Source organism: Anopheles aquasalis, chromosome 2 (genome assembly GCF_943734665.1).
Source record: "Anopheles aquasalis chromosome 2, idAnoAquaMG_Q_19, whole genome shotgun sequence".
NCBI classification, from domain to species: domain Eukaryota; kingdom Metazoa; phylum Arthropoda; class Insecta; order Diptera; family Culicidae; genus Anopheles; species Anopheles aquasalis.
The window spans coordinates 43300001-43312500 of NC_064877.1; the positions used below are offsets into that span (position 1 = coordinate 43300001).

Genomic DNA, 12500 nt, shown 5'->3' on the forward strand with positions numbered 1-12500 from the left:
TTCCGTATCTGCCCGGGTGGTCTGCGGTCCTTTGGCGTTTGCTTTCGCTTCCTGCTTTTCACGCTCGAGACACTCGTTCGCAGCGGCGATCGTTTGCTTCAGGATGGCAATGCACAGGAACTGCACCTCGGGACTGTCACGCGTCAGTATCAACCGATGAAGCACATTGCACAGCTCCACCGGGAGCGTTTTGTTGCGCATTAGCAGTTCGCGCGACCAACTGGAATCAAAGATCGTGTACAGGGACTGCAAACAGGCGATCACACAGTCGAGCTTCTCGTTCGTGCGCGTACTGCAGAGCGCTTCCATGCAAATACCGAAGATCAGATGGAATCGATCCGCACTCAAGCTTCCATGGGAAATGGTGGGCACAGCACTCGCTAGTCCAGCCTTCGTCGCGCCGCCACCGCCACCACCGCCAGCTCCAGCGCCACCAATCATCGACGACGCGACAACATCGTTCGCATTCGCCTTGTCCTCCTCCTGCTCCGGAGATAATTGACGTTCGCCTTTAGCGAAACCTTCGGCCTTGAGCCACAGGGCGGCCGCATACAGAATCGCAGGCCACGATATCAAATAGTGTGGTTTCGACAGGTTCATCGTATCGTTCGTATAGAAAGCACCGCCATCGTGGGGCAACTGGCTGGCATACTCGGCCGGTAGCGACAGGAGCGCGTAATCCTTCAGTGCAGCTAACCAGTGCATCGATAGGTTATCCAGCTCCGGTTGCACCAGTGACAGCAGACTCTCTCCGCGGCTTTCAAAGTCCCCAAACTCATCATCGAACGTGAGGCGATTGAATTCCTTCGGTTGACTCGTGGCGGACAGTGTCGTCGAGACGGTGGTGAGTACCTTTAGCATCTGGCTAGCAGGTGCCTCACCGTGACCAACCATCGCCATAATGTACACCTGGCCCCAGGCTTTCAGAATGCTCAGCTTCTCAAGCGTTGCCATACTTTCGTTGTACAGCTGCGTGCTGTTGGTGCGACTGTTCAGTTTGCTCAGATTCGATACCAGCAGCTGGTGGACGCGTCGTAGATCGTTCAGATCGCGAGCCACACCCGAACCGATCCAAGCACTGCACACCTCGCATGCAGCCGCCGTCACGTGCGATGGAGTGTCCTGTGAGAAAGCGGGTCGCAATGCCGCACCGACCTGCGCCTGGAACTGTTCCAACAGTAGATGACCGGGGAACTCGGGTTCCGGTACGTGTGCAAACTTATCAATGATTTCCTGCAGCGTCTTGAGACCCTCCAGCCGTAGCTGATCGGAATCGCTGGTCGCTGCCATGAACGCCATACGGATTAGATCGGACAGATGCAGTACCAGGAAGTCACCGCGCGATTTCGTCATCTGCTGCTCCTTGGCGCTGACCAGATCGAAATGGTTCGTGCTCGCGCTCTCACACGTCGCGATCACCTTTCGAACACATTCGGCCGCAAACACACGCGTCGGCCAGCGTGGCTGTACGGCTGGATGCGTCGCTTGATGATCTTCCGCATGGAACTCCATATTATCGTCATCGTCATCATCGTCCTCATCATCGTCATCGTCAGCTCCTTCAGCACCACCGCTACCACCACCAGCGCCATCACCTGCGCTCGCTTTACCATCCTTTCCACCGGCCCCACTACCAGCGGCACCTCCTGCGGTACCACCGACACCGATCGCCTCGGTACCAGCAGCCAGCGATGAATCGGAAGCCACCGTCAACACGTTCTTGCACATACTCAACCACTGCGATAGATTATCTGCGGCCAGTATCTGCAGCATCGACGTAATGGTATCGTGAATGTTACGCACCATCTCACTATCGCTCTCGGTATCGAGCATTCCAAACAGCACGCCCGGTAATCCGTAATCCGACAGTGCGTAACGATCTTCATCGTTCACCAGATTGGCCGCATGTTCACACACTTCCTTTGCCTCGCGTGTCGTCAGTTGGCGCAAACAGGACACGGCCGCCTTCCGTAGCATCAGGTAGTTACTGCTCAGATTCTGACACAGATTAGGAACTAGCGTGGAAAGGTTAACATGTCGCGGTGCGAACAGATGCAGCTGCTGTAGACATCCCGTCGCTTCGGCCTGTACTAGCGGGTCCGAGTGTGCCTGCATGATCGCGGCGGCACACAAGAACGACGATCGGGCCGTACAGACGGATGTCGAGTTACCCTGTAGCTCGGGACCGATCGTCGTGATCAGTGCACTCAGCACACGCCCGATACACTGGTGCACATCGACGTGTGACTGCGGTACGGTGAGTAGCAGCTTCAGGGCTAGCGAGAGCGATGGTTCAACGTACCCACGGAACATGGGACCACCGGAGTCAGCGATCAGCGACAGGGCATACAGCGACCACACCTGCACCACAGGAGAGCTTCCATCCTGTGCCAGTGCCAGTAGGATGGACACGCTCGTATTAAGATGCTGCGATGATCCCATTCCACCGACGTAGCGATGCAAACAACCGAGCGCCAGCGAGTGACCGGTACGTGTCACTACATCACGAGCTGATTTCAATCGATCGAAGCTTGTCTGAGCCAGTTCGGCCGTAATACGCGAATCACCAACGACCTGTGCGATGCGTCCCAGGGCTTCACCGGCGGCACAGCGTAGAATCGGATTCGCACTCGTCAGTGCACCGATGATCAGATTCGTGGCACTCTTGCGTACATCGTCCTGCCCGATGGCGGCCTTGGTTTCCGTTAGACCCTTTAGGCCGCTCAACAGTGCCGTGAAGATGTTCATCTGTACTGCCTCCTGGCGGGAGCTCTTCGCATGCTTAATGCACTCGCCAAAGTGTTCCAGCATCTGGAGCCGATGTTTGTTGGCTACCTTGGGAAAGATCAGCCCAAACAGCGTCACCGACATATCGATCACCGCAACGCCGAGCGGTAACGGTCCGGGACACTGTTCACCGGCTGCGATTGCACGATAGAGGCAGCACGCATCGTGCTCCAATGCACCCGAACCGGCCGCACTATTCGGTTGAAGCTGAAACGATCCAAACAAACGGTCGTTAGTGGGTTCCTTATGGGGGTACAAAGCGTGGCGTGTGATTGGTAGCGTTTTAATTAAAGCATCAATTCGCTAATCACACTCTACGGACGAGGGATGGAAAGCCATGGAATTGTAGCAAAAAGCAAGCAACACCGGCGAGGATCACGAGCATTGGGTGAAGTGAATATGTACTTGAAGTGAAAGAAAGATCGTTCCGTCATGTCCGGGATCAGGGTGCAAAAGGAAATGGGAAAAATTAAATCACGGACGATGCATTAAGGCATATGCCGAATGAAACGCTTTACAATCAAAGGATACAACTGGATATCATTAACTTAGTTCAATCATTAAGCTGCTCGTTTAGACCGTAAACGTTAATTTCAAGGTTCTCATGTCCTATAGTTACAGAAACTGCGTGAGTTAAACATTAGGAACGGAAGATACTTAAATTTGTAGATAAAATACTGATCACTTGTATATTTACCATTGTTTTATGATTATTCAAGAATATTCAGAATTCAATTAAAATATAGCAACAAACTGAAAGTGATTAGAAGCAGCAGTGTACCGAATTGTCCGCCATTCTTAAAGATTTAATACGAATAACATAAGATTTTCATGAAGCAAAAGGGAAAAGAGATAATAAGGCTCACTGATTACGAAAAACTAAACGGGTGGACAAGGCTTGTTTGCATTTGCATATGCATGTGTAGAGGCTGTTGAAACAGTCAGTGCAGCGACGAATCTACGGTGAGAGATTTTGCACCGAGAAAAATCATAAATTACCAGATAAGAGAGATTGTTTGACATAATTGAGAAAAAGGAAAAAGTTCATTACCACTAGATGCAAATTGAAATTGATTAATCAAAGTAGTAAAGTAGAAAATTAAAAACACTCAGACGAAGGTCGCTATACGTCTGGCGAGGTGAGTAAATGGATGGCAACGAGTGGATGAAGTGCGCTTGGTTGATATCAAACTGAACTGAAAAAAAGCTAGCATCAGGCATCTTCGAGAGCACCGATCACACTTGGCCAAAAACTAGTATTAGATAGTAGTAGGGAGGATGGGAAGAACAGAGTATTTCAGTATGCACTTACATAGTCACCGTCCGCCTTACGGTTCGGTTCCATCTATTTAATTTTTTTTTTTGTTTACAATTTTCAAATCATGACAACGCAACCGATTACAACGTGCGGATTATATTGGTTTGAAATTGGAAGGAAGGGAGGAAAATATTGTAAAAATACTTGTTCACATTCCACCACATTCGCACCAGCCGCCACAGTCCAACACAACGATCGACAAACGATTGCGCTACCGAGCGGTGGTACCTACCTGATCCTCGATGGTACGATGGTCAGTATCTTGCAGCCAGGTACCGAGTATGATCGAATCATCACCATGGCACATCTGGCGCAGGAACGAGGTGGTCGTATTGGCCGGATTCTCCGTCAGCGTAAACTCCGACACCAGCATGCGCAACAGATGCGTGTAGGATGACTCGAGTGCATTCGCGGGAAGTAACGTGAGCGTTTCGTACAACCTCAGTCGTACCATGGCCGTCGGTGCTTTCAGGTGTTGTCCATAGTTTTTCAACAGCGAAGTGATACTATCGTTCGACCGAGAAGGGAAACAGAAAAAGATTAATGAATGTATGCTCCCGATTAACACCAGCAGATGAGCGATCACTCACTTGATCAGCATAGCTAGCGCACTCTCGATCGGTGTCAACAGCCGTCGCGTTATATCATCCGTCACTAGCTCGGGACAGTGCAACAGGAAGCTATGCATGACGGACAGTGCACCGGCACGACCCTCGAGTGTAACCTGCCACGTGAACGCATCGCCGCGCGCCTTTTCCGATTCCAGTTCCTTCGTCGATCGTGGAAAGGCATTACGCCAGAGGAGCAACATGCGCGGCAACAGCCCCTTCACCACGGGCACTCCGAGCGTCATGATGGAACCGATGAGCAACCACCCGGCCTGGGTTCGATTAAGTGATAGGCGACTGTTTTGGCTTGCGGTACGCAACAGTTCCTCCGCCGTGTTGAAGATGATCTTGCCCCTTGTATGTGGGATTCCGAGTGGCGAATAACGCACACCACCAAGGACTGCCGCCAGTGCACCACTATACCCCGAGATGGCATCGGGCGAGGTGCGCATCTTTTCGATCGCATCGATAAACCGATCGATCAACGGTGTTATCTGACTCGGAACGGCTACACAGACACACCGGAGACACCATGCCGCGGCCAATCGCGCTGCCATACACGGATGTATCAGCACGGCACAGATTGCGTCGACAAAGTTGAGTGACTGATCGGAGAGCAGATTCTGGGCCGTCGTACCAAGCAACAACACCAAGCTACCGAGCTCCTGCAGTGCGCACACGAGCAGATGTTGGCTGAACAGCGTCTCCTGGTTGGAATCTTTTGCATTTTCCGGATTAAAATCGATCGAATTCATCTGTTTGGCAATCAGATGGATCAACTCCTTGCAAGCCGACGATTGCGCCTTCTCACCCAGCATCTTGCCGATCACGGAGCGCAGAATGAAGTTGATGCATTTGCGCGAGTACACGGCGTCCACGTGCGAAGAGGCAGCCTTCGGATTGGCCACCAGATCGAGCACGTGCACCAGGAACGATTGCAAGTTGCGCTCCAACCACAAGCCTCCCATCGTCTGCACGAACACGACGTACGCATGGGTTACACCGACCCGTACCTCCCGGTTGACGCCCGAGCTGCCCTTAATAATCTCACCCGTTCCCTTGAGGAACGAAACGCCACCACGCAGAAAGCCCGCCATCAGCACACCGAGCGCCTCATCGAGTGAGACCGGACGCAGGGACTTCGTACTCGAGGCCGATGCCGTCATGCTGCTAAAGTTGCGCAAACTTCCATTTTGCGTACAGGCTATCAGCGTGCCGAGTAGTTTGGCCACCGCACACCGTACCTCGTAGTTGCAGCTATCGAACGCACGGAAACACAGCGAGGCCAGACTCTCCAGTTCGCTCGTGTACAGGAACGGTGCGTGCTGCGTCATCTCGAGCAAACAGTTCGATGCGGCCACCCGTACGGCCATCACACGATCGGTCAAGCAGTACCGCACCGCCTTGTAGATGTCCTTGTGTACGTTCGAGATCGCCGATCCCATACCGGCGCACACCTTCTCGAGCGTGATCATGATCTCGACACGGGACTGCGATTCGGCGTTCTTGAGCGATTTCAGCAAAATCTGAACCGTCTCCTCGTACGAACGGCCCATCATCCGGCCCAGCTTCTCATACATACAGCCAACGACACAGATCGCTGCCAGCCTGGTTGGCAGATAGCTAGGTGAGTCATCCTTGTTCTTCAGGATGTCGTTGCACTTGTTGACCGTCTCGAACAGCAGGAAGGTATCGCCGACGGAGAACAGGGTGGCCAGACAGCGTGCAATCAGCTTCCGGGTCGGCGGTCCCGGTGAACCCTGAATGTGTTGCGTTAGCTGCTCGACCAGCTTCTTCTGGCAACCCTTGATGTCCGACTTCTGGGCTGCCACCAGCACCTTGTCGAGGAAGCGGAGCCACTCGAAGATAAACACCGGTCGCTTCTGCTCCGGTATCTGGGCGAGCGCATCCTCGTTGAGCGTTAGACTGTGCGATAGCTCCATCCTATCGTTCTCCAGTTCGGCCTCGTACTCGTCGTTGTTGTCGACGTCGTCGCCGCCGTCGTCGTCGTGGCGATCGTTTCCGTTTACTTCTGCGCTCGACGTATGGCCCACTGACCGATGCGGTAGCGGTGGAAAGTGTTTCAACGATGTGGTCGCCGCGTCGCGAATGTATCTAAAATGATGTAGTAGAAGGAGATTATGATAAAGCGAGCTTCCGTTAATTACAACAATAGATGGTATTCTAGGAAATCATAAAAGTGCTCCTTGACTTGACTCCTTCGATCAGAGTGGGCTGCAGCATGTTCATGGTCGTTGATCGCGCTAGAAACCATATAGGGCACGCAATGTCCCACCAAGCAACTTTCCATATATGCTGACCACCGGTACGGCGTGATCCACAAGACAAGCTTACTCATGCCGCTTTCGTGTCCATTTAATCTAACCACCCGGTACCATCTGTGACGAGATTTTGAGAAGCAAACCATCGTCACACAGCGTGTTATTGGGATGCTGCTTCCAAGTCTCCAGAGTAGGATGAACGGTGCTGATGATGATGAAGCGTGAGCTCATTTTGACCATTTTTTTTTAAATGAGAAAATACGATCCATTTCTCGGTGACGATCTTCTTCACACAACTATTACGATGATTGGATGTGTTTGGCCGGCAAAGTATCATCGCCTGCTGGCACCAGTGGACGGCACCGTTCACCGTCGGAACGAATTGAAGTGCTGCTTCTGCGTCTCATATTACAGCACCTTCTTCAACACATGTCCAGCGAACCATGAAGTGTCGTTCCCAATTCCCTACCACATGATGACCACACCAGCTCCCGGGTATGCCACCTCTTGAAGGAGCACTCCATATTAGAAGCGATTACTATGGTATGTGGATAATATTCGAAAGTAATTTACCGAAACAACGAAAGATTGTCGACGTTGGCCATGACTATCACACTGAAATCAGTAACAATACGTGCGGACAGCGTTTTTGATTCGTCTTCAACCGTGTTGGTATCCCGCACTAATTGCACTTGTTGCAAAATCGTTTAAATTTTGATGAATTTGCCAAATGTTGCAGCAGCAGTAGCAGTAGCAGCAGCACCAGGACAGCAGTGGATGGCATTGAAAACGGTATCCACGCTACATTCGCACTTTTCACTTTGCGCCTTGCGTGACATTCTAAACGCGCAGCCAACTGAAACTGAGGTCGCAATATTCCTCGAGCGTCCAAAGGTGAGACGCCAGTTCGCACAAACCGTAGTTAAGTACACCGCAAAAGCCCGTTTAAGGTTCTGTACTGGCCACTTGAACTGAAGGCTACTACTGCTTAGGCCGGTAGCTTGGGCTACCGCTTCTCGTTAACCGCGACCACAAAACGGATGGACAGCAATCGCAGGGCGCCGTTCAAACACACACTTAAGATAACGGATACTGGTTAGTGGAATTGAACTACCCCCCGGGGGGGAGCGCAGAAGGAACGATGGGGGGATCACGCTGTCCTAAATCACGAGAGCACGAGATTCCGAACGTTCTGCTGCCGCTCATCTGCTGCAGCGAAAGAAAACCGGTCGGCCGGGCCGGGATCAACACACGACAACGGCGGCGACCCGGGAGTGACTGACGCAAGCGAAGGCTTTCGGCCGGCTAGCCAGCCAGCCAGCTAGCTAGCTAGGGCAGCCAGACCCACCGACCGACCGATATGCGCGTGCTGCCACTGCGTTCGGATAAAACTGGCCACGATGCATTATTACCGGTTCTTTCGGTCGAAACATGGAAGGAAGATAAAAAGAACAGTCGAACGAAGGAGAGCATATAAAAGGAGCATCGGCAAACGGGACGCCGAAGAGGAGGACGCCCAAAAACGATGAACGATGCTGAGGCCAAAAACCATCGACCCAATAAAGCTTTTGGATGCATTCCCTCGCCAACGGGGGCCGCTTTTTATGTTGGTTTCCCTTCTTCCATCCTCCGGACAAGCACCTCTTCCTTGCTCTGTTCAAACATTCCCCCCCGCGGAACGCGTTCTACTCCGCGGCGCCGGCAGACAAGGAAAGTTATCGTAATCAGCGAGCTTACCTCGATTGTGTAACAACCAATGGGGCTATGAGGTATTTGCGTTCGATTTTGATTAATAGTCTACGATTTGTGGCCTGACTGCTGGTGGGGTAGGATCTTGGAACCATGTTTTCGATGCGGTAGTTAACGAAATTACCATCTTGGTGAAGGGTATAGCGGTGTGATTCACGCCTCTTTGAAAAAACCCGACCGACTCCGACCGAAAGGGACTCAATTCCATTTATGGTGCTATTCGACTTCGGTTCGCACATCATAAACGAATCGGTCAGTGTTAATTGTTTGGCTTAACATCATCAGAAGAGGAAACTTGTCCAGGAAGCGATCACTATAAAGCAACTCAATGTGTTAAAACTTTTTTATTACAAAAAATAGTTCCAAAAAAGGCAAAAAACGTGTACCTCTATTGGTGGAACGATAAAACTAAATTTTTAAGAACCATCCTAGTCAGCCTTGCCATGCTAAACGTTTCCATAACACGAAGTTGCTCCTTCGCCGCGAATTAGTTGCTTGTAATCTCCATTGCTTCCTTGCGCTCTAATCGCTACCATCACGCTATCGTCCGAGTTGGGCTCTAGGGATTCGCAGCATCTCTCCGCAGGCCATTCCGGTTGGCAGTCAGCGTCCATCACAGCGCGACAGCGACACGGCTACCGCCCGCTTGCCCTCCCTGCCCGTGCCAATAACTTCGTTGGACGACTTTGCTCGGCGGTGCCGGTCTTTTTGGCACCGGTCAGACTGCGTTTGTCTGTCTGCCAAATAAACCATAAAGGCAGACTGACGCCAGCCAACAGAGAGCGCTGCCCGAAGGCAGGACGGACTGAACCGGCATTTGGGGCTCCCTTGCCCAATGCGATACCGCGACGAAAAGTGAAATTCATCCTGCTACGGTGTGCCCGGGACGACGGAAAGCGATAAAGTTCGGGAAGCAGAAGAGAAGCGGTCGAGCGATATTTCAAAAATTGGAAAGGAAGCACAAAGGACGAAGAAAGTTGTGCGTGAAATATGGCCCGTTGCCCGTGCTGTGTTGTACACGGTTCAACGCCTCAGTCTGGTGTGCCTGGTGCTCATGATATCGATCATATGCGATTTTTGGGAAATGTTTTTGAATGTTCCTGAAAAATATTAACTTACCAATTTGTTTTTCAAATCAATATTTTAGGAAGACTGTTATCTTTGGAAGAATATGATGGTCCATTCGATTCGATTCAACTTGGCATCGTCACGAAAGATTCTTATTGACCATCGCCTACTTGAGTTAGCAAAAAAAAATCGTTTTCTTACTGTCCGCCGACACGTTGCCACCGGGTGCTGGTGCTTCACAAACCTGCGTTACCTTCTACGGCACCCACCAGCACTCCGATTTGGTAGTGTGCACCACCTACGTGAATCCCGCTAAATCGATTCCAAAACCATCACCGTCACCACCACCGACCAAGTAGTGTCCGCGATTAGCACACCGTTACGCCGCCACCACACACGCTAGCGACGGCGGGGGATTGGTGATGACCACCGCACATCCGACGATTGTTGATCAGCGACCCGCGGCGACGGAACGGACACGAAAGCAACGAACAATTCCGCTCCACGAACCGTTCCGGAGATCTGCACTTGGCGAGGAAGAATCACGGAGGCTACGTCGTCGCTAGTCACGCTATCATTTTGCCAACTTCCTTACTTTAGCAATAAGCTAGGAAACGATTGTATTTGCTTATCATTACAATAACCGAACGAGGAAACCACCCACACGCATTCCGGAATCGGTCGACGGATAAAAAAAAACGATCCGGGGGAGGATGGTACAGTAGAAAAAAGTACACAAAATGATATCATAAAAAATGGGTCACTGCCGATAGTGCGGGGAGCGGAGAACGGAGAACTTTTGCTACGCTTTACGAACCGACTCGAGGCGGCTGCGAACGGCACTTACTTTGCACACTATTCCGACATCCTTTTGCACATTGCCCAGCTGATTTTTGCAAAACACTTTTCCACGAACCGAGCGCAAGAAGCGCAGCGCCTTCGAACGAGTTTTCCCAAAAAATAAACTTTTTCCAAAAACAAAAAAAAAACAAGCAGAAAAACTGGAACTGTCACGATGACAGGACGGCCAGTTTGACAGTTGATTCCGCGGATTTAAATAGACGGTTTTCCGGTGATAAAATAGTAGCCGTGGATACTAAGAAATACTAGCAGGACAATTGGAGGACTCGCCCATAAGGTAATGAAAAGCCGGGGAACATTGAGCTCAATGAATATAAAATTTATTATCGCTTTCTTCTCTCTTCACACACAAAAGTAAAACAAACAAATCTAGCGAATGTAAACAAAATTACGATTTACCGTCTCGTAGACCATACGGCTCTCGGGAGCAAACGATTTGGATCCACCTGTGCCGCCAGCAGCACACCTTTGGGAGTACCCTGAACCCAACTACCCTTCTTTGCTCAGTTCCGATCGGTTTGCGTCGCCATCGTTCGCCGGTGGTGCTGCTGGTTCCTGTTTGTTGCGCTCGAGCATAACGGGATCACGGTTAAGAAGCAGCCTTTCAAGCTCGAACAGATGTTCGTCCTGCTCACCCGGGTACAGTTGGCGCATGGCTTCCGCCAGCTTGTAAATGTACTCCGGATTGCGTCCACTCTGGCCTACTGCCCCGAGCGCTTGCTCGGCGATCTCTTCGAGCGTATCGTTGAGACCGGCAAACGAAGGGTTATCGTGCGTTGCGACGTACAACAGAATCGGCTGCGGATCATTTAACTGTTCCGGACTCCACGGGTAAGGGTAAAACTGGACCCGATGTCGCTCGTAGCCGTTCTTTTCCCGATGATCCAGATGCTGCAGTACGTCAGCCTTTTCATTGCCCGCGATTCGGTAACCCATGCCCCACACTCGTGATTCCGGGTTTTCCGAATGAATCAGCGTGACCACTCTGCCGGGCTGCAAGATGAAAAGAGGAAAAATGATAAATCAACTCGAGTAGCGATAGTGCACCTTGTTCGTTACCTACCCTTTCGAGTGTGCCACGGTGGTCAATGCTGTTCTGGTAGAACCGACGCAGGAAACCCTTTATATAACCCGTCCGCTTTTCCTTGAAGGGAAAATCCGCCTTCCACACCAGAGATCCGTAGCCAAAAATCCAAATATCCTCCTGGTCCATCTCTTCCTCCGGTTGGTTCTGTTGTGGGCCTTTCTCCAATCCTCCTTCGCACACCATTTCAATCGCTTTAACCAAATGGCCTTCTAGGATTTGAGACGGAGAACGATTCGCTAAACTAAAGTGCGCGCGAACCACTGAGACAAACTACGGAAAAGAAAAACGCTTTTCTCTGCGATGTTCTCGGCAAAATCTTTTGTTTTGATGAAATCGTGTGATGCTTTTGAACGCATCGTGTGTCTTGAAATCATTGTTGATGCGATATATTTTCTTGCCTTTTTTAACAGTAGAGAACACAGTCGTAGCCAACGGCAGAGACACGTGTTCTTTATTTGAAAAATACCATTTCGTTGATCATTTTGAGCAGTCCTTACGAGATAACGAATCATTTCGGCAGTTTATCATAAAGTAAATGTGTGAATAGAAGATAAAATGTGTTGAGGAACGGTAATCGGCCTCCTCTGATACCAATAGCAAATCCTCCACCGACCAGCGATCGCCTGTCCGCGCTTTTGGCTACCAACACCACGGTGGCGGTGATAACGAGAGCAAATCACGTGTTGCGCTCCCCCTCACGAGCGAGTCGGCTTCGGCCCGATGTTTACAAACAACATTTT

At 50.9% G+C, this 12500-nt stretch overlaps 2 protein-coding genes across 4 annotated transcripts in view; both read right to left on the bottom strand.

Annotated features, from left to right (window-relative positions):
• The window catches only part of LOC126569796 (HEAT repeat-containing protein 5B), a 12704-nt gene extending 1921 nt beyond the window's left edge, over window positions 1-10783 (bottom strand). The window contains exons 1-5 of one of the 3 annotated variants that reach the window (XM_050227149.1): window positions 10660-10783; window positions 4696-6828; window positions 4338-4611; window positions 4100-4132; window positions 1-2994 (exon numbers count right to left, since the gene is read on the bottom strand). The exon at window positions 1-2994 is cut by the window's left edge and continues 952 nt beyond it. In XM_050227149.1, coding sequence (XP_050083106.1) covers window positions 1-2994; window positions 4100-4132; window positions 4338-4611; window positions 4696-6656 — 5262 coding nt within the window. In that variant the 5' untranslated portion in view covers window positions 6657-6828; window positions 10660-10783. Of the gene's footprint in view, window positions 2995-4099; window positions 4133-4337; window positions 4612-4695; window positions 6829-7568; window positions 7798-10659 lie in introns of those variants that run through there. The other 2 variants (XM_050227147.1, XM_050227148.1) reach the window with 2 other exon arrangements.
• A 188-nt stretch (window positions 10784-10971) lies between these two features.
• LOC126569820 (putative glutathione-specific gamma-glutamylcyclotransferase 2) lies at window positions 10972-12117 on the bottom strand. The gene is made up of 2 exons (XM_050227200.1): window positions 11737-12117; window positions 10972-11666 (listed from the first exon to the last, which is right to left on the bottom strand). Exons 1-2 carry the CDS (start codon window positions 11941-11943, stop codon window positions 11163-11165), a joined length of 711 nt encoding a protein of 236 aa, XP_050083157.1. The 5' UTR covers window positions 11944-12117; the 3' UTR covers window positions 10972-11162.
• Between the last annotated feature and the right edge of the window lie 383 nt (window positions 12118-12500).

Bases quoted from the DNA above. Each gene is read 5' to 3' on its own strand.
- LOC126569820 (XM_050227200.1), bottom strand. From the start codon at position 11,943: ATGGTGTGCGAAGGAGGATTGGAGAAAGGCCCACAACAGAACCAACCG. The intron at 11,667-11,736 runs GTAGGTAACGAA...TTCATCTTGCAG, and splicing joins ACCGTGGCACACTCGAAAGG to CCCGGCAGAGTGGTCACGCT.